Consider the following 23,870-nt stretch of genomic DNA (forward strand, 5'->3'; position numbering starts at 1 on the left):
GATTGGGATTCAAGAAGGCAGTAAGCAGCGGTTCTTTGTCTGCCTTCACCTTCCATCAATTAACTCTCCCCGAAATATAATCATCAACCTCACATGCTCCTCTGCATCTTAATCTGGGCCTCCAAACCTGTAAGTCTTGCCCCATATGTGTTTAAGTAATTACTTTTATCTACCTGCATCTTCTCATCTATAGCATCTCCCTCAGAAGAAAAAAAAGCCTGGGTATATAAAATTTTAACGAGCAAGAAATTCTCAGGAGGCAAAAAGGAGTAGCCCTAAAGGGAATCCTAAGGATTTAGAAGTTCTGGTAGGGCCTCTCTGCGCCTGTGTCTGAACAGAGAGGTTGGGAAGAGAAGCCTCCTTGCTACACAGGTGATGGAGGGCCCCGTGTCAGCTCTCAGATACTAATGACCCCTCCCATGCTTGTGTCCATTCCTCCCTCTCCTACCAGCTCCCAGAGCTTTCCACTCAAAAGTTTGCATGCTTCTGCACAAAGCCATAAACTTAGTCCTGCCAACAGCTTTCTGAGGAGTTCTAAGGAAAGGAGAGTTGGCCAAAGGCACAGTTCCTTCAAAACTTGCCTTGGCACACCCCGCCCCCGTTTTTTAAACTGTGTGCAAGGTTCAGACTGTCCGAGCCACAGTATCCGATGGAGAGCTGAAAGTCAGTTGGAAAGGCAATCATTTAACTGCTGAGCACAGTTCTTCTGTAAAGACCTTCCCTTTAGAGGAGCATTGCGGAGTGTAGGTTTCTGAGACAACAAAACCTGGCTACAATATAACCAAAGCCATCCCAAAGGTGCCCAAACCTCGCCTTCCACTAACTGAATCCCACCACCAGCTCCACTGCACATGCATGCACACATGCACACACACTCTCTCCCTCTTCCCTGTCTCCCTCTGCCCTCTCTCCTACTCCAGACTCAAAGCCAAACAAAACGTTTTAGGTTTTGCCAGATACCAGTACCAATAAGTCCAAACACCTACACTTTTTACAGTGACACTACCATCCACATAGATTGATTTTTCTAATAATCTGTATACTGATAAACGTGTTCAAGTATGTCCTCATATTCTACCCATTAATGTATAGAGGGTACCTGAGACTATTAAAACAGACTTTTAACCAAAAGTAAAACAAAGTTTTTCTGGTATGAAAATTCAATTAATTGGACACATTATTTCCTCAGAATTTGGGTCACTCAAGATTGGCCTTGGCCATCTAAAGGCGGTTCCATGGTGATCTTATTAACCTATTAGAAGAGGTGAACTGAAATTATTCTAATACCCCTAAAGATACAGGTAGATAAAAGTAGTTACCTAAACACACATGGGGCAAGACTTACTGGTTTGAAGGCCCAGATACCACATGTGTTCCTCCCACTCTTTTGAGCCAAGTCCACTACATTCCTTCCAGAGTATGTAGAGTTGATGGGAATGTAGTATAAAAGCTGAGCTCAGGTGCTGAAAGTTCAAAAACAAACAGCGGCTCTAATCTTCCTGACCAGTAAACATGTCTCATGTATAACCAGAAATGTGGAGTTTGCTCTGATGCTGAAATTCTTCAAGCTTAAGCAATTCTCATATCTAACAATAGCAACAGAAGAGTTCCACACTGAAAGTCTCCAAGCTTAAGCAATGCCAAAGCAGCTTAGTTGCTGAAAAGGAAGGGCCTCATGTGACTCTGCTCATCTTTTCAATCTGACCATCGTTCACTAAACACTGCACAGGGTCCCTGTGCCCAAATAGCTCACAATCCAGAATAATTAACCTTTTAGAGAATTTGATGAAACTTGTAGACTCCTAGAAAAACACTTTCACACACAGACTAGTGCAGATAATTTCAGGAAATCACAGGCTCCTTAGAGGGAAATCCATGAACTCAAGTTAACTGCTCTTAAATACAAGGAGAGGTGACATGGGTTCATAAATACCTAGTTCAGTTCACCATTATTATGATTTAATGCCTTTCAAATTTCTATGAGCTCAGTGGACCCTAAAGCCCCAAGGACACCCTTACAAAACCCAGAGGGTTAGATGTGGGTCTGGTCCCCACTATGACATTAGGAAGAGGTCACCAGTGTTTCTTCATTCTTGATAGAAGCAGCTGGAATTATAAGGAGCCCTCCACCCTCCTTGCTTTCTCTAGGTCACGGATGTGGAGCAGCCAAATACAACACCCTGAGCAGCCATGCGGTCTGCTTTGCTAAGTTCTTATAGAACTGTTCATGCAAATTCACCTCTCAAAGCCATTGTGTGAGGTTAGATCAGTGCAACCTACAAGTTCCACATGTTGGAAAGCAGATCTATTTTCTGAGAGTAAGTCTTGAACCTGGTTTCTCTGAGACCCCCATCCCTACTGCCTTAGCACTGCTCGCCTAAGTGGGGCTTCTTTCTGAAAGGCTCACTTTTCCAAGTGAAACTATAGACTTGCCAAAACCTAGACTCCCGAAGAAGCCTCAGATCCTTCACTTGTCAGTGAAAATCAATAGAAGAACCTCAGACGGGGGGTGGGGGGGTGCCTTGGACGCAGGCCTTCCTGGCACAGACCTGGCCAGTCTCTATGAATGAGGTGCTGATTCTATTAGAAACATTCAAGCATGAAGTTAAAACCCACCTGCTTCCAAAGCTGAGCATTCCAGCTAGTGGTGCAGCTCAAGCCGACTGCTCCAGGGAGAGGCCGCTTACTCACTCCTCTCCTGCACCTCGAGGGCCTATGGGGCCTGCCAGCTGGTCTCTGCACTAATGCAGCCAGCAAACCAGGGCACCTCTTGGCAGCACAACTTCAGAGGTTTTTTCCTTCCCTCACTACCTTCCCAATGTTCCAGGCTGGCACTGACCATGGAGTCCAGAGGGGTTTCTCTCTCTGACTTGTTTCCTTTCTAAAATGTCTTGTATGTGGTTGTCTTTCCCTTTTTAAAAAACATAAAACCCATGAGGAACAACTGCAGGGCCATGTTAGTTTTCATGTGGGACAGACTCAAACATGGCCATGAACCAGATCTTAAAAACTAAGAATGACAAAGACTGAAAATGGAGGTGAATGGGAGGAGAGAGAGAGAGAGGAAACACAGACAGAAAAGAGAGCCGAGAAGGAGAATGAATTGGAGAAGAGCTTCATTAGACTGAGAGAGGCAAGCAGTGGCAGTACACCAAGGTCACTTCTAATTTAGACCATCTAATTGGCAAACAGGCTCCAAATGGCTATCATCTCACAGGGCTTGGAATTAATGAAGCCCGATTATTTTCATTACTTTCCTCTGAGATGGAGACAAAGTAAGAAAGCTGGTACCCAGGTGGGTGCGACAGCCCCAGGGCAGTGGCCACCCAATAGCCCCAGTGTGGGGGAGGTGGGAGGTGGGGTAGACCAGCCTATCCCAGAGATTCACAAAAGCACAGGCATACAACAAGCCCAGAGAAACATAGATACTGACTGGAAAAAAAAATCACAGGAGAAAAACTATTGCTCCCACAAGAGAGAGAGCGAGCTGCAGGCAGTGAAGGGAAACCTATGCATGTACAAAAACTAGTGAATTAAAAATCAGCAAAGAGAGAGAAGATGAAGGGTTAGTGAAAAAGGTGTTCCTGGGATGCTCAGGGGCCAACCCCCATGTCCACCGCGAGGCTGTATTTTGTTAAGTGATCAAGGAACAAAGACAATTTCCTGACATTAATGTTCCAGGATCCCAGTGGTGTGGCCTGTCACTTAGAGCGATAGTGATCAATTAGAATAATTTAAGAGTATTGAAATGCATGGTAGGTGGTCTTTCCCATTCTCTTTTCCAGCCAAAAACATGCCCCCCCCACGTCCTCAATACTCCTTTCCCAAGTCAGTGGGGCAGTGAGAACACAGTCCAGTAGCTCCAAGTCCCCACATGGGTTTGAAATCCGAGTTTTCTGTAAGTGGGTGCCAGGTCTGTGGAACGGAGTTTGGGGGCGGGCTGCTCAGCCAGGTCTGGAGGGGCACTTGTCTCATTGCCTTTTAAGCTTTATAGATTTTTCTTTCATGTGACATGTCTAATGACACCCTTTGGAGCTCGGTTCCCAATGGGCCGAGCAGAATGGAGTGCCGTGGGTGCAGTTTCCATAGCGCAGGGCCAGAGCTGCAGTTGTTCCCAATGGAGAATATTTTTCAAGCCCCTTCATCAGTAAAAGGAAGGGGACCCATGGAAGACACAGATATGAGATGCAGAGCATAAGCAAGCAGCTGTTACCATAGCAACAGACATATTAGACACTGCAGGTTCCTGAAAGCTGTCTGATAAGGTATTATTAAATGAAGCCTCCTCAAAACACTCTCCATTTACAACTGAACGGAAAGACATTGTGTAGAAAGTAATCTATTTCCATTTATCAGGGTGGAATTTACTGTTAGAGGGACTAAAACCCAATTCAAACCATATCCTGAGACCTTGGACCCAGACAGCAAAAAATATTTACCAGAATTTATAGCTTTCCATACCCTGGATGCACCCCATGTCTGCCAGGAACTGTCTAGTTAGTGAATTTTGCCAGCTTTTCCTTTCAGCAGCCAAAGGCGGCTACCTTAGTCAAGCCACTTGGCAAGAAGGAAGATTCACTCCTCTTCCTGCCATTCATCGCAACCACTCAGGGACAAAGCAGACACGACTTTCTCCCCTTGGAGGATGAATGGCTGTGCATTGGCCATTCCTTGATAATATGGTTAAAAAAAAATGGAGCTCTGATTTGAGGGGCATTTCTCATCATGCTGTTTTCAGACTCCCTCCTCCACTTGGCCAGGAACATACGGTCAGAAAGCCTCACTAATACTTCCCCATGGCCAGTTTTCTCATGAAATTACAGTAAAATACCCTCCAGGGGCAGGATTTTAACCACAAGTTCATTATAATCATTTAGTTTTAACAAATGCAAATTACGTTTTAACACCAAACTTTCCAGAGGAAGGAGAGTGGTATCTGCTTTGATTCATCAGGGCAGAGACCAAGATCCAGTCCTCAAGCTGGAGTCTGCATTCCCAGTGAGGTCCAGCCACAAATTCCCCTCCAGCCCTGGCTGTTCATCTTTTCCTACTGAGCTAAAGGATCAAGGTGGAAACACTTCATATAAAACTAGCCTCGTAACTTGAAAAACCAATTCAGTACTGACAGCCATGCAATGACTCCATCTTCTCATGCAAAGAGAACCTTTAAGCCATCCTTATACCTCCAAGCACAGAGGAAAACCCTTGTATGATTACCTTTCCCACAACTTTCAACTTTACTTCTGAATCCATTCACTTTTTCTTGTTCCCAGCAAATCAACATCCTATAATCAGCCCATTTCCCACAATATGCACACTTTTCAGAAATGTCTAGAAAACATCTCCATCACCTGCTGTGAGAAGATGAGGTGCACAGGGATTTCTGTGCAAGGTGCCAAGTGCAGCCTCTCTAGGGACCATGTTTCTCCTACATAATTATGTTGTCAGAGATTCTTCCGGAACAGTATTTATTAACTTGGTTCCATGGATGAGTTTTAGGGCATCCCTATGCTTCCTGACATTGTACAGACAATTGTGTATAAGCATAATACTTGATGGAGGTTTTAATAGCGGTGTCAAACTTTAGTATGCATAGAGTAACCAAGTAAGGCTACTGAATTGTTTTCACCAGTCTCCGGAAAGATTGAGAATCACTGCTTGAGAAGGTGCCAGCTAGTGGATAATACCCAGAAATATCTTAGGGATTGGTACCCAAGCAAACACAACAGTAACATCCTGCCCTTGAAGACTGTTGGTAAATTAAGAAGATTCATAATGACCACCAGACTTGCTACCTGAAGTGTACCTTATTATTGCTATTATAAAAATATGACAAATGGATGTTTGAAAAATAATTTACGTTCTATTCCTTAACTACATATAAAAGAAACTTACTGTCATACAGATTGCTATCGACCTGCAAACCTTAGACCAGATTTATATTAAACAGAAAAAATAACCACCTGAGCAAAAGGAAAAGTTAAGTATTGAAAATGCTTCCCTCTCACCTGCCCAGCGTGGCTCAGTGGTTAAGTGTCGACCTATGAAACAGGAGGTCATAGTTTGACTCCCAATCAGGGCACATGCCCAGGTTGTGGGCTTGGTCCCCAGTGTGGGGCGTGGAGGAAGCAGCCGATCAGTGATTCTCATTGATGTTTCTGTCCCTCTCTCCCTCTCCCTTCCTTTTTGAAATCAATAAAAATATTTTTTAAAAAATGCTTTCCTCCCCATATATCTCTCTGTTCCTTTGGGCTCTCACGGTTCCAGGCCATCGGTGGCAAATGTAATGAGGCCTGAGAAAACCCCCCTTGGGGAGTTATTTGCAAGGCTGGTAAGAATGCCAAGGAAACCTGTTACATCTACAGAAACCCACCATCCACAGAGAGGTTTTCACTTACAGAGAAACTTTCGACAACGTTCACTGTTCTATTTGATAATACCCATGGCGAGTGAATTTCTACTTGAAAGAACTCTGAAATGAAATACATGCTAGGTCACCTTTGAGTTTCCCATTGGCTGCTAACGTCCTCTGATGCATCACCAATGAGAGTTACATCACTTTCAACATTATTCGTTAATCTTGCATAACCAAATGGAATGGGAAAGGCCTAGAGGTTACATGTCTGTGACTTGCACTTTACATGATGGAATTCTGAACAGACTACCTCTCTGGGAATCTTCATACGAAAAGGCAAACTAATTTCCCATTACTCCACGGCTGAAATAGTTAGAGGTGGGACTGATTCTCCTCCGTGGTTTTTCCTCTAGTGATCAGGAAAGGGCTTTCTCAGCAGTCCCAACACAGATAGAAAGTAAGACATTCATGTCACCTGTAGTACTTTGAAAAGTCTTCACATCAGAATTAGATTTAAATCTTTATACTAACCTTTTGGGCTGTGTTTATAGAGGCCACTTAAAGCCATGTTTTTAAAACCTGCAGGCGTAGCAACATCATGTTCAAAATGCCAAGCCCTCATGCATGAATCAACATGTGCTATCCAGCTGACCGTTTTCCTGCTTTGAGAATAAAAGTGTCCACTTGAGAAATGCCCATGTTTCAGGGGCTACCCTCCTAGAGTCGGAAAGTGCGAGTTCACCTCTCAACTCTGCCACTTACAAGGGACATCAAGTCAGTTAACTCCTCTGAGCCTCCGTTTCCTCAGCTGTTAAATGTGTCAGACTCTTTTGTGAAGATGCAAGGAGCATCTATATATATAAAAGCCTAAGCGACCATTCGCTTTGACGCACAATGACCATCAGGGGGGCAGATGCTCCAACAGGTAGCTATGATGCTCACTGACCATCATCAGGAAAGCCCTTTCCTGATCAACAGAGGGCAGACGGTCAAAGGCAGGAGCGGCCGTGACTTGGCAGCTGCGGTTCTCAGTGACGCACCTGGAACCAGAGAGCAGGGAGCCCGATTCCAGGGTGTGTCACCTGAGAACCACACTCTCACAATCCAGGACCCCTTGGGGATGTTGGAGAGCCGGTTTTGGCCCAATCCCCGCAGGCTAGGCCAAGGGACCCCACACCGGGCCTCTAGTAATGAATATAAGAGCAACATAGACCATGACCTGCTCAATAAAGGTTTGGAGAATCTGAATAACAATTTCTTCACATAAATGATTAACTGCTCTAGGCCTCTGCATCCCTCAGGGAGAGGATGATGAAAAGGAAAGGTTGAGAAACACATATGTATTCAGCTCTTTGGGCCACGGTCATGCCAAATCTAAGGCAGACAGTGTAGCACCGAAATAGACCCTTAAAAAAAATTATTTTTTCTTCACTAGAGGATATTTTTCCCATTGATTTCTAGAGAGAGTGGAAGGGGGAGAGAAAGGGAGAGTAGAAGGGGTAGAGAGAGAAAAAGAAACGTCGACATGAGAGAGACACACATCAATCGGTTGCCTCTCACACCCTCTACCAGGGCTGGGGAACCTGCAACCGAGGTACATGCTCTTGACCAGGAATCGAACTTGTAACTCTTCGGTCCACTGGCTGTTGCTCTAACCATTTAGCAAAACTGGCCAGGGCTAGGATCATTTTTGACATTTCCAACTCTACACTGACTTTCTCATCCATCAACACAGTATCTTGTCCATGCTATTGCATCACCTTTGACCCCTGGGAAAAGGAGAGCCACAGGATCCTGCTCCTGGCTGTCTTACCGTCATTATGAGCTTCTCCACGCAGTCGGGTGCCACGCTGTGGAGGTGGGTGAGGTGCAGCTGGAGGTGGATCTTGTTGTTGAGCATGTCCTGGCACAGGGGGCAGCGAAGCATGGGCTGCACTGAGTGCTGCGTCATGGCATGCACCCGGAGCCGGTTGACGTCTGCGTTGCTGTACTTGCAGTAGGGACACTGGTACATCTGTGGGGAACACACCCATTCCTCTGGCTGAGTCTTCAGTTCCCACCGGCAACCAAGTCAGCCCCAAGCCCGCTCACCCAAGAGTTCCTTTCCACCTGTGTCTGAAACACTACCCCCACCAGCAGAGCCCTTTCCCGCCTCACCTGCTCTGCTTTGGTCTCCTCCGATGTTTTTGGTCGCTTCGAAGAGAGAGGAGACTCCGAGCTACCTGGGAAGGAGATGCGCTTGGAGGTTACAGGAGAGTCTGTCAGCTCCTTTTCTGCTTGGCTGGACGATGCTGGAAGAAAAAGCAGAAGATGCAATACAGCAGCCAGACCAGGCCAGCTCCTGGAGGCTTTGTGTTGGGTGAAAATCAACATTCATTTATAGCACAGGATTTTCTTGAAACACCAAAATCCAAGCAGGATGAGCATCCAGACTGACTTATCAAGCACGCTGGAAAAGAAGCAAGCGTTTCTTCCCCCCGCCCCATGAATTTTCTGTTACTTCTTTAATAGCTGAACACTAAGGAAAAATGGTAAAGAAACGGATGACAAGGCTGAGTTGGATAAAGCTCAGTTCATTCAGTCTATTCTGACCTCCTCCAATCAAGACAATTTGCCGCCCTGACTGGTTTGGCTCAGTGGATAGAGCATCGGCCTGCAGACGCAAGGGTCCCAGGTTCGATTCCGGTCAAGGGCATGTACCTGGGTTGCGGGCACTTCCCCAGTGGGAGATGTGCAGGAGGCAGCTGATCGATGTTTCTCTCTCATCGATGTTTCTAACTCTATCCCTCTCCCTTCCTCTCTGTAAAAAAATCAATAAAATATATTTTTTAAAAAAAGACACAATCTGCTGGCTTGTGGGCATGGGGTGGGTGCAAGAATCTCACCAACTGCTTCACCAAAACCACTCATCAACCTGAGTACCAGGCACCGTTTCACAAAGGTAATAAACTCATGCCCCAACTTTACTGTCCCAGCTCCTGGAATCACAGCACATCACGAAGGACATGATCAGTGTGACCTGAGGAACACTCACATGGACGTCTGCACACAAGTGCAGGGAAGGCAAAAGTAGGCTTACAGGTGTCTGTATGGGAAGTAATACATAATCTCTCTATATAAAAGCCTAAGTGACCAGCAGACCGGCTGGTAGCTATGACACGCACTGACCACCAGGGGGCAGGCTCTCAACACAGGAGCAGAAACCACAGGCATGGAAACATGGAACAAACTAATGAATCTCAGAGGGAAGGGGGGAGGGAAGGAAGAGATGAACCAAAGATCTTATATGCATACTAGAGGCCCAGTGCATGGATTTGTGCACCGGTGGGGTCCCTCGGCCTGGCCTGTGCCCTCTCGCACTCCCAGCCAGACCCCTCAGGGGATGTCGGAGAGCTGGTTTTGGCTCGATCCCTGCAGGTCATGCTGAGGGACCCTACCGCCTCTAGTTCATTAATAATAATGCAAGAATAAGCTCTGTGTTATGCATACTCACAACTGTAAACCTACTTTTGCCCTGCCCTGTATGTGGGGTGTTGGGGGATGGGAAATCTAGTCTGAATTTAGCAACTTGCTTCCGGGGAAGAAGTAACTGAAGAGTGGAATGAGGCAAGGGGTGAATCTAACTTCCAATCTAGCCAGTGCTCCAGACACAAAAGTAATTCAGAGTGAGTGGTAAGAGGGGACGTTACCTATCAGTTTGTCCAGACCATGTCCTGCGAACCCCACTCGACCCAAAGACCATAACACTAATTAACAAGGAGAGTCACGAGAGGCTTCCGCAGCAAACAGCGGGAATGGAAGTGTTGACGGAACGAGTTCTCTGAGGTGTGGAAAGGGGTCGGGAAGACTGAGTGAGAAGACAGGTGGCTCAGACTTTAACCAGGAGAAAGCAGGGCTCCCTCAGTGTAGTCACAAGATGCGGCTGGATCTGTCGTTCTGAGACCTGGCCTGGAGCTGGGGTTGGCTCTCTCGCTAGTTTTGGATGTGGAACTCCATTTTTTATAATTTTGCTAAAAGCAACAAGGAAAAAATATCCTGAAGATGGTAGTGAGAAAATGCATCCCCACTGCCCTCCGTTGGAAAATAATTTGACTCAGCACTGAAGTCACTGGTTTGGAAAGCCTAATTGATGGCCTCTGTCTCCCCCAGCCTAGGGACCCGGCACGTGGAAACACTGCTCAGCTTCGAGATTCTTTTTGGACATGGATACCAAGATGCTGTCATTACAGACATGTGCTTTAATAAACAATTTTATAAATCAATTTTATTCATTAAAATCATAAGGCCACAAGATAATTTTGGAAAAAATAAATTGCTAAATGCAGGAAATATTCCAGGAAGTTGATACTCTTCCCTGAATGCACATCTTGTGACCTTTAACCCCAGTATCTTGGTAACCTGGTCTACATAAGTTTGTAGGACATCTATTATTTAAAAAGTACAAGGACAAGCATATTACACACAGACCTTTCCTCCTCCCCACACACACATTCATAACAGTACTTTAATCTGTCTCGAATCGACTTCAAACCCATTTTGCTCTTAATGGGAGTTATTCATTTTCACTTGAAAGGTAATACATGACGACTGGATATTTAATGTGATGGACTGGCTGCCGATTAACTAGGTGCTGTAACATTCTAGACAGGGTCCCCCATGGCCCACTTCCCATCTCCTGCCCCCCGCAGACCTGATTCTGTGGAGCCTTGTCTCAGGGTTTAGACCTCACAGCGTGTGGGGCCCCTGCCTCAACACTCCCACAGTCGGGATCTTTAATATTTCGGGGACTGAAGTTCCCTACCCCCAGAAGTTTCCTTATTCTCCATCGTTTTCTCATTCTCGCTACTGGTTATCCCTCTATGTATTAGCTCTTCAAGTGCACCCTAAAGATGGGGCAGGTGGAGGCATTCGGTAAGTGGCACTTTAGATGCTTGTTAGTCATCTGCTCATCTTCCCTGTTTCTATCCCTGACCTGTAGGCACTGGGTCAGGGCCAGAGCACGTAGTGAGGAAAGAGCCACTACCTACTGCTTTTCTAATAGAAGCAAACTGAGATACAGATACTCTTCCAAATACCCACCCGCCTTTTTGTTAGTCTGCCTGACCTGAAACAACACTTGCTTTTACGGGACCATGACACTACCTTATAAATGCCCTCAACCTGCCTGCACCCTCCCCCACTTTAGAACGACTGTCAGTTGTGCAGTTGCTTGGCAGAGTGAATGAATGGGCACCGAGGCTGACACCACCCAACTCATCTCCTCGCTCGGAGCTGAAAGGCAAACCCAGTGTAACCCAGTGCAGCTTTCCCTTCCTCATAGGACCAAAGAGTCCATCCTCCTCTTTCAGTGCTGAGCGCCAGATGAATTGTGACGAGGTTGCAGAGGTGACAATTCTGGTTTCAAAATCCACTATTCTTTCCCCCGGCATGGAGAGGGGAACTTTCATTACCTTTTTTTTTTTTTTTTTTTCAAACTCTCACACTGCTCTGGAATTCTAAAGCTTCCTTTGTGAGCTCAAGGAGTTCTTGTAAAGTGTTTTAAGAAATGAAACCGCTCACTCATTTCTCTTCCTCACCAGTAACAAAACAGCCCTGCCACAATATGAAATGCTGCATCTACTGGTATAAAAATTTCTACCCCAGACAACCTGAATTCATCTTAGATCAGATCTGTCTAGAAGTGGACATTAGCCACCTGCAGCTCACTAGTTCCTTCTTTAAAGAGAAAGTCATGCCATTCTTACAACAGATTCTATTAACACCCACTTACAATCCCACTGTATTTCCCTGGGTGATGTGGGGACTGCTCCTAAGACCTAACTAGGCTGACAGCCCCCCTTGTAGCTTGACCTCAGACATTAAAATATCAGTCCCCATCCAGACGTGGCACTGCCCAGCCAGCATGGCTCAGTGGTTGAGCGTCAACCTATGAAACAGTAGGTCATGGTTTGACTCCTCATCAGGGCACATGCCCGAGATGCAAGCTCCATCCACAGTGTGGGACATACAGGAGGCAGCCGATCAATGATTCTCCCACATCATTGATGTTTCTACCTCTCTATCCCTCTCCCCTCCTCTCTGAAAACAATAAAAATATATTTTTAAAAAATGATGTGGCACCTAAGTCTTTATCTAGTTCTGTAGACAGGCAAACTATTGCACAAGTTCTCCCTGAGCGTGCTGGGTGAGGGTTTGCTCGAGGCCACGGGCAGTCTATGGTTTCCTCAAGCTGCTTCTCTCTGAGCAACTTCAAAAGGGCCAGTCTCTCAAAATCAATGTCTCCTTCAGTTCTGTCACCAGCGCACACTGTAGGCATAAGTAAATGAGGTGGTGTGGTTTTCTGCTCTGGAGACTTTTCTAAACTTTGACTTAAATTCTAGGAGAGATGTCACGGTCTCAAAAACATTATTTAAAAAAATCAATGACCGGTCACTTTAAGGCCACTATGACATCACATTAGCGAAATGGAAACAGATGCCCCTGAGGCAGCCATGGTTTAAACAGTACCTGGAAACTTGGGTTTCTACTGGCAACAAAAATGCAAACAACCTGAAGGATGATGACCTGTGCTGGTTTCCCAATAATGACAAAATAAACCAGGAACAATGCAGATTTTTTAATGTGATTAAGTAAATAATGCTATATCCACTCTAGTGGGTAACAGAAGATATTAAAAGTGACAGCTATGAAGCAATATGGAAGTGTCCCTGAGAATGTTCATTGGGGAAAAAAATAAGGTAAAATTTGCATTATTCCATGATATAGCTACATAAAAAATAAGAGAAGAAAATGTAGCATTTGGGTAATGGCATGATGGACTACTTTCCTATTTCCTAAGTTTGTCATGTAGTTCTATTCTAAAATATTATAATTAAATATTTTACCATTTTTGTTCAACTGTCCATGCAAAAGTTGATACTTGGATCCATACTGTGAAAAACACCTGGTGGTATTTTTTCACTTTGCTGGTTGAAGCAATTTTTCCATTTTGGCAGCTATGTCATACGAAAGTATGTTGTTAAATCCCAATGAACCTTCCACAGGCAACGTGCTGGGTTCCTGGCACTTCAAAGGGGATAAAAATGTGGCGCGGACCCATGTGAGTGCATGCACCATAGATCACATACTCAGTAAAGCCAGGCAAACGGGGTATTTGTGACAACGGAATGCTGGGTCAAACCCCGGCTGAAACCTGATAGGATGTGAGCTGTGGGCTCCACCAGGCAAACTTTACAAGGAGTGAAAAACACTTGCTCACCTTGTTTGGAGTCATGGCTGCCTTACCCAACTGGCTGGTGAGGCACAAAAGGGACGGGCATGTCCTTGTTACGGAGGGCAGAAAATTCAAAGTTGGCTTTTTAGGCCGAGAGCCACCAACCACTTTCCCTTAAACTGTGATGGGTCAGCCACTATACCTGACAAATACTGGGAGGCAGACCTGAGTCCTGGCTTTCCATTTTATTCTCTTAGACTCCTCTATATTCTAGGCCAAAGAATTTCCTTTCAAAGGGAAACACAGTAATCAATGCATGGCCTCCTCAGGGAAAGTCATATATGCACAGAAACATCAAGTTCCAGATATCCTTTGTTTTTAACACATTTGTTTGAGAAGTATTTAACCTCTAAAATATTTATTTTAAAAAGCTACTCCTCCTCACATACTAATTAGAGGGAGTAGGGAAGGGAAGAGAGTCAATCCAAATTCATGCAGGTTTTGTTTGCAATTTTCAAGATAGGGCTTTATTGTGCTCTAAGCACCTAACATAATTAAAACAAGCTTAGCAAAGCCTGACTTACACTAAAGAATAGGTAAGAATAGTATAATTTAGAGGTCTTATAAAGTGCCAAGGGTGGTAGAAACACAGCCACTGTAACTTCACCTGATAAAACCACTTTTCCTAGAATGACTTCTCATCCAATTCAAATCTTCACTAACAAATTGACATCTGAGTCACTGAAATTTTGGCAACAGAAAACTTCAGAGTTAGACGCACAATACCATAGCCAGCTAGTGACTACATGCCAACACTCGCCTCGTCTGTGTAACTCTGAAGCCAGGTAAGGCGTGGGGCTGCTGCCTCATGAAAAAGAAACCTGAAGAAAAACTGAAACAAAGTAGAAATGGGACCTTAAGGTACCCAGTTTTTAGCTTTTTCTAATCATTAGCCAAGACATTGACTTGCCCTCCAAGAAAACCACAAGTACTCGTAGAATTCATTTCTATTTCATGAGCAGATCTCATTACGCAACACACCACAGGCTGCTGGCATGGTGGGCGTTCTCCGCTGCAGGCCAGCCTCCCTTTGGCCAGAGACCTCCCTTGGGGAGACCCTGGGACGCAGGGAGCTATCCAAGCTGCTGGGAAATGCCTTCTGCATTTCCTGTCTTCATGGTGAAGTGGTACTTGGAGCTGGTATTCACCAAAGTGCTGGCCCTCTGCCTTTTGGGGGCCCTGAGGTGAACCCACTGAGGGCCCGGGGTGCTGCCTGACATTTCATCCTTGTAGAGAGGCCAAGGGCAGCCACCACCCCCACTTCTCAACCATCAGACTCTTAGCTAAAGTACCACTGACAGCCCCTCCATCTAAACTTCCATCTCCCAAACCAGCAACATAATGGAGGAGCCAATTAAATGATTATTAATTCATGCTACTTTCCGTAAGCCAGAGGTTCTCATCGCCTTGTGTTCCGTAAACCAGCTTGCCACCTGCCCCAGAAATTTACAGCAATCTTTGATCTATCACCGTTGACCAAAGAGGAAAAAACTCATACAGCTCCATCCTCAGTGTTTGAGTTGGGACAACTACCCCAGCACATGAGACACGGGAGCCTCGCTAGATCTGAAAATGGTCCTTCAGCTCATAACAGGAAATGGAAGGTGCTGTGTGCGCCTTCCACAGCCGCCCCTCAGCTCCTCGGGGCCTCGGACTAACCTACATAGCAGAAATGCCTGCTTTTCCTACGGCCGTCTGTGCTGCTGGACTTCGTGGTCTTCGTACTGTCCTTGAAGGTGGAGCTGCTCTTGGCATTCGCGCGCAAGGCCCTCCCCAGAGGAGAGGCCAGGATTTCCTCTTTGCATCTCCCGCGGAGCTACTGCACTTGATAAGCGGCCAGCGTGCTGGCTAAATTCTCTTCCTCCCCGAACACAGCGAACAAGCTGCTGCCAACTTGGCCTTTAAACATGCAGGGTCTCATTCTGCCTCCAACCAAGCACTTAGCGATGTTTCCGAGAGGACTCGGGGAACTTGGGGGAAGCAGAGAGAGGCACGCACTGCCCGCCCAGTGGGGTGACCTTCACGCCCTGACCAACACGAGGCTGGGCTTCTCCCTTCCCGGCGAGGCGTGGAGTCGGTCTTCCCTCGGGCCCGTGGTGGAAGATTAAAGATGGCTGTCCCCCACGAACCTGCCCACTCTGAAGCACACAGACACTGTTCAAAGAAACCCAGAAGGAGTAACCTCCGCGGGCCCGTCTGCAGCGTGATCCAGAGCAATGACAGACTGCCTGGCTTAGGGAAGTCTTGGTTTTCCATGTGTCCACGAGAATCTGTGAAAAGAGGGCACATCCCGCTGGGCTTCCCAGGTCTTGGTACCTGCAGGCCACACCAGCCTGTGCTTCCGCCCTGGGGAAGCGGCAGGGAGCCACACCAGGCCCTGTGCCCACAGTCAGCAGGCTGGGCGTGGGGGATCGTGCCAGGCTGGGGGCCCACTGCGGCCCCAGTCAGCGGCCCCAGGTGGAGTGGCGGGCCCGGGCTGACTGGTGGCTCCAGCTGCCTGCTCTGCATCTTTGGGGAGAAAATAGTGCTAAGCCCTACATCAGAGGCATCAATCTGTTGCACTAATTCCTTGTTGAAATATGCATAAAGCTGCTTAACTACACTGATTTGAACTCCCAAAAGGCCATCCCACAATTCAATTTCAAGATACCCTGCTCCCTCTGTGTCAGGTTTCTGAATGAACCACCAGGCAAAACAGAGCCACCAGCCACCACCTCATTGAGACCGACATCGGCTGATGGTCTATTTCATAAGGTCTACATTGGGCTGCCACCATGAGCCCGGCTTGTGCCAGGAGCTGGGGACCAAAGGGGCAAGATCTGATGTCTCACTCCGAGGTATCAGCCTGCTTGCCTTTGGCCTCTTGTCAGCTCCCCCCAAGCAGCCTGTCCTCCCCTGGCAGAGCCTTGTGGGCTGTGCACAGATGCCACCGGCGGCTGTGGTCGTGTCCTGTGAGCGTGGCGGACAGGGTCTGCAGGATCACACTGCCCTCGGGCTTAATTACAGGTTTGTGACGACCGTGGACTTGGAGAAAACCAGAGGAAACCGGAGGTTTCTCCAAGAGGCACGTGAACTGACAGAAGAAAAAGTCCAGAGGTACAAGATGTAGGTCAAAACAAGGGGCAGTGTGGGCCATTCTGGGGCCAGGCCAGTTAATTACAGAAGCCCACTCAGCCCCATCGAATCCAACACTAATTAGGTTCACTGGGGTCTCTGAGCCCTAACACAGGGCAGATTCCCAGAGACTGGAATGTAACAATACTCTTCAGTTTTTTCTCCATTCTGTAAACCCGTCTTCCTAACTTACTAAATATTAAGAGTGAAACTGAACTTGTGAACATAAACACATAAAATCTGGGTCCAGCGTGGTGATGAGACACAAAGAGCTCTGACCTTAAGTTTTCAGTGTCCCTAACAAATCAACTTCCCCATGATCCGCCAAGGACTTCTTGCTAGTCCAGGTTCGACAGGAGTGAGACTATTCAGGCACAGGTGTACCCGCAGGGACTCCTCAAGAATGGACACGTTCATGTGCTGTTCTCCCATGGTCACGTTCTCTGCACACAGAGGCATCAGTCCTTTGGCTCAGTTACAACGCACAGGGGTTTGCAGTGCTGGCCGCAACCTCATCAGATCCCGGCTGTGTGACCTCGAGCATTTCACTTGACTACGCTGAGCTCTCACTTTCCTCCTCTGTCAATGGGATATCAGTGTCTACTCACAGGGTTTCTGTGACTAGCTGGAGAGATCAGGCACACGAAGCCTACCACAGAGTCTAGCACGTGGGGAGAGCTCACACGCTGGTTGCTATGGTTTCACTGTATTTAAGTATTTATGGGAAGTAATATGGGTCCACATGTGGCCACATAACGACAGAACGAGGGGAGAGGCCTGGTTTTAAAGAAAGCAGACACCTAGGTTTACCTTTTCTGTATATCAACATGGAATAATCCTACTATCCCATGGGTTTGAAGTCTAGAAAGCAAAAAGTAGAATAACTTGGACTTGAAAGTGTTTATCCACCGACTGTTAATGAAACATTCAAACAGTACGAAGCACTTTCTAGGTGCTGGAGAGAACAAAAATGAACAAATGCAGGGCTGGGTAGAGGTGAACAGGCAGAGCAGTGAAAATACACTGTAAGATGCTATAATGACATCATACATGTGTCCCAACCCACATGTGTACCCCCCAAGAGTGAGCTCTGAGGTATAAACTATGGACTTGGGGGGATTATGATGTGTCACTGCAGGGTCACCATTTATAAAAATGCGCCATCTGGCGAGTGAAGGTGATAATGGGGGAGGCTGTGCATGTGTGGGGGAAGAACGGGTAACGGGATCTCTCCACCTCCCTCAATTCCGTTGTAAACCTAAAACTGCTCTAAAAAAATTGAAGTCTTATTTTTTTAAAAAAGATTAATGCCACATAGCCCCTATCTTAAGAGCTACAATTCTGTCTGACAACTAGAGAAACAGGCCTTCCATGTGTTCTCCAATCTTCCTACAATAAGAGAAAACAACTATGTGATGTGTTCTTTCGCTTTATAACTGGGGAATATATGGCTGACCCAGAAGGTAAATGGTGATTTGATCACAAATCCGACACCCAGGAGTTCCCATATCTGAGCCTTGGTTCTCCAGCCTCAAGAGAAAGGTCCTGTTGGACCAGGAAGAATGTGCAGGTCTCACACAGGTGCGCTGATATTCCGTGAGAAAGGCACCATGGTATTTTTTTAAAAATCATGACCATGATTCTAATAATAGAGGTGCCTCCCCCATCAGCACCAAAGCTCAAACTGAAACAAAGTGAGAGAGATTAACATGGCCCCTTTGCAAGAACAATATGCAAATCTGTAAGGTATTTTCTATAGTGATGAAAAATTATTTGCTCCCTAACCTACATTTTCACAGCCTTTTATTTATACCATGATGATAATTCTCGACACTGCAGCATAGCTATGTAATTACATATGATGCCCCTTCTAGAAAGTGCGTTCCTTACCTTTTTGTACACCCTGTATCTGCCTTAGATATCTGCACAAAAACATCTGCGCAGTAGATGTAGTCCCTTATCTCTCGTGACTTAGCGCATAAATCCTCCGAGCCAGGACCTCTGAATTACTGGAATTCAGGCGAGTCCAGATATGCACCACGCCCTAGATCTATTTTTGCTTCCCAACATAAAAATAGTTCAAATGGTTTGTTTTCAATTGTGAGAGAATTCTGCCTACAGTGACTTTAAGCATCCAAGTTATACTGAAAGTGGCCTGGAAAATAAAAAAGAGGGCGGGAGGGGACAAGTGGACTCTGGAAAAGCTGACATAGCCGCACAATTCCAGTCTGTGTGCAAAAATGTAAAACCAAAAACAGTTTCCGTTGGCAAGAGCGTGAACCACCAAGGGGCCACGCAGGCAGGCCCCCAGCATTCCCTCGCACGCACGCTCCTGCGGAGGCACGTTTACTTCCGGGTGAGGCGGAGAAAGGGGACCAAGTGTCCCAAGGATGCAGTGAGGCCAGAAGGACTTCTGTGGAGGCTGATGGTGGTAAACGGCCTAGTTTCCAGCAAACACTGGGCTGGGATATGGCAGCCACTCAAAGGCCCCGACATGCGTCTCCAAGGATGTCTCCAGTGACAGCCTCATCACACTCAGCTCTGAAAACGGCCTGATGGGTCCCAGTAATGCAGGCCAGGTGACAGAACGTGGAGCGCTGAGGTCCACCAAGAAGGGCGGCGTGGCACTATCTGGCCTCCACGGAAAGAGCCTCAGGGGCCTGTCTGGACTCTCCCCAGCCTCCTGAGCCACAAGCTCTCAACCAGCCAGGTAGGGAAATCCTTCCAAGCTACCAGCACCCTGACTTTACTCATTAATATTCTCTAAGATTCCACACTACTGTTCACCGTCTCTCCTCTAATTATACTTTTAAGGAGCTCCAGAACTGCAAGAAACCATTTAGCCCAGGGGTGGGCAAACTTTTTGACTCGAGGGCCACAATGGGTTCTTAAACTGGACCGGAGGGCCGGAACAAAAGCATGGATGGAGTGTTGGTGTGAACTAATATAAATTCAAAGTAAACATCATTACATAAAAGGGTACGGTCTTTTTTTTTTTTTTTTTTTTTAGTTTTATTCATTTCCAACGGGCCTCCGGCCCGCCTGTAGTTTGCCCACAGCTGATTTAGCCCAACCTACATTTTCCAGATTTGGAAACTGAGGCCAGAGATCTAAGGTCAGGCAGCAAATCTTCCTGGTAGAGCCCAAGCCCTGGGCTTTGACTTGTAGCCCAGCGGTTTTGCTAACACATAACACTTACTCTCAGTACATACCTTCTTTTGTCCTTATGGATTCAATTTCTGAAGTATATTTTTTAGTCCCTTTCCATTCTGTCACAGATTGGCTTTCAGGCAGTTCCCCATCCAATGGCATCCCTTTTACACAAAGCTGCGAACACCAGGGGGAACAGGGGCAGGGCTGGGAACAGATTTGCATCAGGATGTGCCTGACCTGCTTTTTTTCAACTTCAGTAATTAGAAAGGCATTGGGTCTGCAGGAATTACTCAGATACAGTGAGAGCGGTACACTACACATTTATGTTAAACATGTCAAATCCAATTGAAATCATGCCTGCCAGCACCATCTTCCATAAACACACTTCTCCCAACAGTCGCCCAGACCTTGCCAGCCCATTAATACCTCCTTCAATAGCAACCTTCCACAGATTCCAATCAGGGACGCTCCGCTGCACTAATTGCTCTGTGTTAGGTGAGCATCATGGGTTTAAAAACCCTTCGAGGCATTCTCCTAGAAAAACAGCACTCCAACCACAATTCTAACTCAAAATGCTACAAAAATATAAGCCGGGGCATCATTTAGGGGTTTCTGAAGCATTATCGCAGTGTTAGTGTAAGTTGGGCTGTTCCCCCCATTTTGTTTGTTTTTAAAGGGCCAACACCCCTACTCATCTTGTCTCAAATTAGCTTAACTAGACCCGACTTAGTGCTCTGTTGCCGGAAACCATAGCGGCTCAGGATTTAAATAACCATCTTGCTGTGATTCTTTGCCAAGAGTTCAATTTTTCCCCTAATTATTGGTGATAAAGCATCACATTAATTGTATATCACTTAATTTATAGCAATTAATGATTGACTGAACAGTCACTGCATTAATTATTGTTCAGTGGCTGACACTGGGGGCTCTTCAATCTAGAAGACACATTCAAATCCACATGCTAAAGAGAACAAGGGACCACTCTCACATTTCACAGCAAAACCACAGAGTTGGGCGGTGGAGACGACTGTGCATTAGGGGACCTTCCTGTGCCCACCCTCTGCCGGCCCACAAGCCCTGAGTGTCCGCAAGGGCGTGTCCATGTGCCAGCACTCGCCACCACGGAAGCCAGGCTGGTGCTGGTGGGCGCCTCTCGTCCACATTTTACAGGTGAGGCACCCAAGGCTCCAGGAGGCCGAGCCCCTTGACCAAGGTTGTTCTCCTCACGGCTCCCAATCTAGAGAGTTCCGCCCCTTGGCCCGTGCTCTCGGAATGAGCACAGCTCTGATTCATATGAGGCTCACTCAACTGGAATGCGCAGGGGCTGTGGGGACCCTGCTGCCTCTGTACAACGGAGGAGAGAGCTGCTCCTTCCTCAGGCTTCGGAGGAAGTGAAGACTAGACCAAATGATCAGCTGTGCCATTCTCGGGGTGCTGCGCACAGCGGGGAGGGGGTGGGCTGCACCCAAGGCAGAGTAAGTGGCAGAGCCAGTGTGCAGATCTGGGCCTGTCCGCATGCCCTTGGGCCACTTGTTTGAGCTCCAGGACTCAGTTTACTCATCTGCGAAATGGTGGGCAGAGGGGGCTGGTTACTTGCTGTATCTGTTTCATGGAGTGGGGGGTGAGAATCAATGACATAATGTATAGAATCTATATCAAGTAATGCTTCCCAACTCTTTTTCACGTCATGGCACACACAGAAAAGGGTCGCAAAACAGATAAAGTTGCAACTGATGCAGCCCCAGCAGCCCCCGCCCCACCCAGCCAACCAAGGGCTATGGGGGCAGCACACCTGAGTCCCTGTGAGCCATTCAGGGCAGGCCTGCGGGGAACGACAGGTGTGAACACTCCAGCGGTGCCTGGCAGGGTTAGAGCTAATGTAGCCTCATGATAACCCGAAAGTCACACCTGCCTGCACTCTTTCGGGGTTGTCATCTATAGCTGGACTCACCACCAGCCACACACGGCTATTTACATTTAATTTCATTAAATTTAAATAAAATTTTAAAATTCAGTTTCTCATGGGTACTAGCCACCTTCCAAGTGCTCAGCAGCCATCCGTGGCTAGTGGCTACCGTACTGTCCAGTGCAGACGCAGGGCATTCCTGCCAGCACAGAAAGTTCCATGGGCAGCACTGGTCTCAGTAAGAGCGTTCTCATGGCGGTGGGTGGTCCCCAAATCCCCCTGGAGTGTTCCAGTCCTGGAGGCGAGGCCTCTAACCTCACAGAATGTGGATCAGTGGAACTCTACCCAGTGTCCGGCATGTGGGGAGAGACCCAGTCACTGACCGTGGGGGACTGACGCTGCCGCGATTCAAACCACTACCTTGCTTGTCTTCCTGCCACTCAAGAAAAAAGACTTGCCTGCTAAATACAAGGAGCCCAGAGAGGGCCACTAAGAGACACCAAAAAGGAAACGAGGAGTCCCATTGCAATGTGAAACTAGCCAACTAAAAAATGTTAGTAAAGATTACCGATTCCTGCACAAACCCCCCAAACTACATAATCAGTAGCTGAGAAAATGCCAATTAGCCAGGCCCATTTGAAATATTATTAATCTGCATCATGAGCAGCCACTAATCAGCAGTACAAATTGTGAAATCACTATTTATTTATTTGCCAGGAGGAAGCACTCCCCATCACAGTTAATCAGATAGGAACAGCTCAATTTAGGGAGTAAATGGAACAAACGCAGACATTTTTCATAAAATGCTGAAGATCCCAAAGCAAGCTCAGAAGAGGTGGCTGGCTCCCACATCGATCCCAAGATCAGCTCGACCAAGTCCTTTAATAAAGCCTGCCATTACACACTCGGACAACAGAGACAAAATTATGCTCCAGGTCAAAAGAGGATCATTTCTGGGGGGAGTTGGGACAAAATTTTCCCTTCTCTCTTTACTGCTGTGCAACTGACAAGGTGCACCTCTGAGTTACTCATTCATTCTCTGTTTGCCTGGATCGTCTCCATCTTTTGGAGATAAAGGGTGGCCTGTTGTATGAATGAATGAACGAACAAGAAAATGGAGTCTTATTAAAGACATTCATTTTTACGGTGCTCGTTTTGAGTCTTCTAGCAGGCTCTGGGCTCCCTAGCGTGTCCATAACACTGTGAAGGCACACTTCCACTGCACCACAAACACCCTGAATGTGGTTCAAATGAACCACCCTCAGTCAAGCTTGCCCTGAACTGGTGTAAGCAGGGGGGGAATGTCCAGCCTGTGGGTCGCATGAGGCCTGTAAAATCATTTGGTCTCACCCTGCCAAGGCATTAGGGAAGAGTTAACTAAATGTTTGATCAATGATAGCGGGCTAATTTTTAAGCTGATAATTTTGTACGGCCCTTGAATGATGTTATAAATATCCAAATGGCCCTTGGCAGAAAAAAGGTTCCCCACCCCTGGATTAGAGAAACATATACAAAGAACTCTGCAAAGGGTCTGGCACACAGTAGGTGCTTTGTAAGTGGCAATTACTTCTTGTTGTTTTCTTAGTGTCCTTAGCATACAGAATGCAGGAAACTATTCACCAAAGATCATTTGCATGACCTCACTACATCCTTATATACTGTTCCCAGCTTCTCAACATCCCCAGAAGCCACATGCTGCCTGGCGCCTTTCACGTCCCTATGGGAGGCCTGGAAGAGAAACTGCGACTAGTTCTCCCAATCTTATTTAATTAAATTTAAAAACAACACCAAAAACCTTCCTATTATAGAGCTTACTTACTATATGTGAGGCACTGCTCTGAGACTCCCATATTCAAATAATCTACACAGCTATCCTGTGGAAATGAGTCCCGTTTTTAATCACCATCTCATATGAGGAAACCGAAGCCTGGAAAGGGTAAGGTACCTGGAGCAAAGCCACAGAGCTAGTAAGTGGCAGAACCAGGATCTGAAACCAGGCACCCAAATCATAAAAACAAAGGACAGATCATCTGAAAGGTTACTCAGTCTTCAAACTGAGTTTGTAAAAT

General features: G+C 46.6%; 1 protein-coding gene across 5 annotated transcripts in view; it reads right to left on the reverse strand.

Annotated features, from left to right (window-relative positions):
• ZFHX3 (zinc finger homeobox 3) overlaps positions 1–23,870 on the reverse strand; it is a 244,773-nt gene that overhangs the window by 18,030 nt on the left and 202,873 nt on the right. For all 5 annotated transcript variants that reach the window (XR_009448889.1, XM_059667592.1, XM_059667593.1 and 2 more), the window contains exons 6-7: positions 8,513–8,646; positions 8,169–8,369 (exon numbers count right to left, since the gene is read on the reverse strand). Coding sequence is in view for 4 of the 5 variants with exons in the window: in XM_059667592.1 (XP_059523575.1) it covers positions 8,169–8,369; positions 8,513–8,646 (335 nt within the window). In the remaining variant the exon portion in view is untranslated. The remainder of the gene's footprint in view (positions 1–8,168; positions 8,370–8,512; positions 8,647–23,870) is intronic.

Source organism: Myotis daubentonii, chromosome 15 (assembly GCF_963259705.1).
Source record: "Myotis daubentonii chromosome 15, mMyoDau2.1, whole genome shotgun sequence".
Classification (NCBI taxonomy): domain Eukaryota; kingdom Metazoa; phylum Chordata; class Mammalia; order Chiroptera; family Vespertilionidae; genus Myotis; species Myotis daubentonii.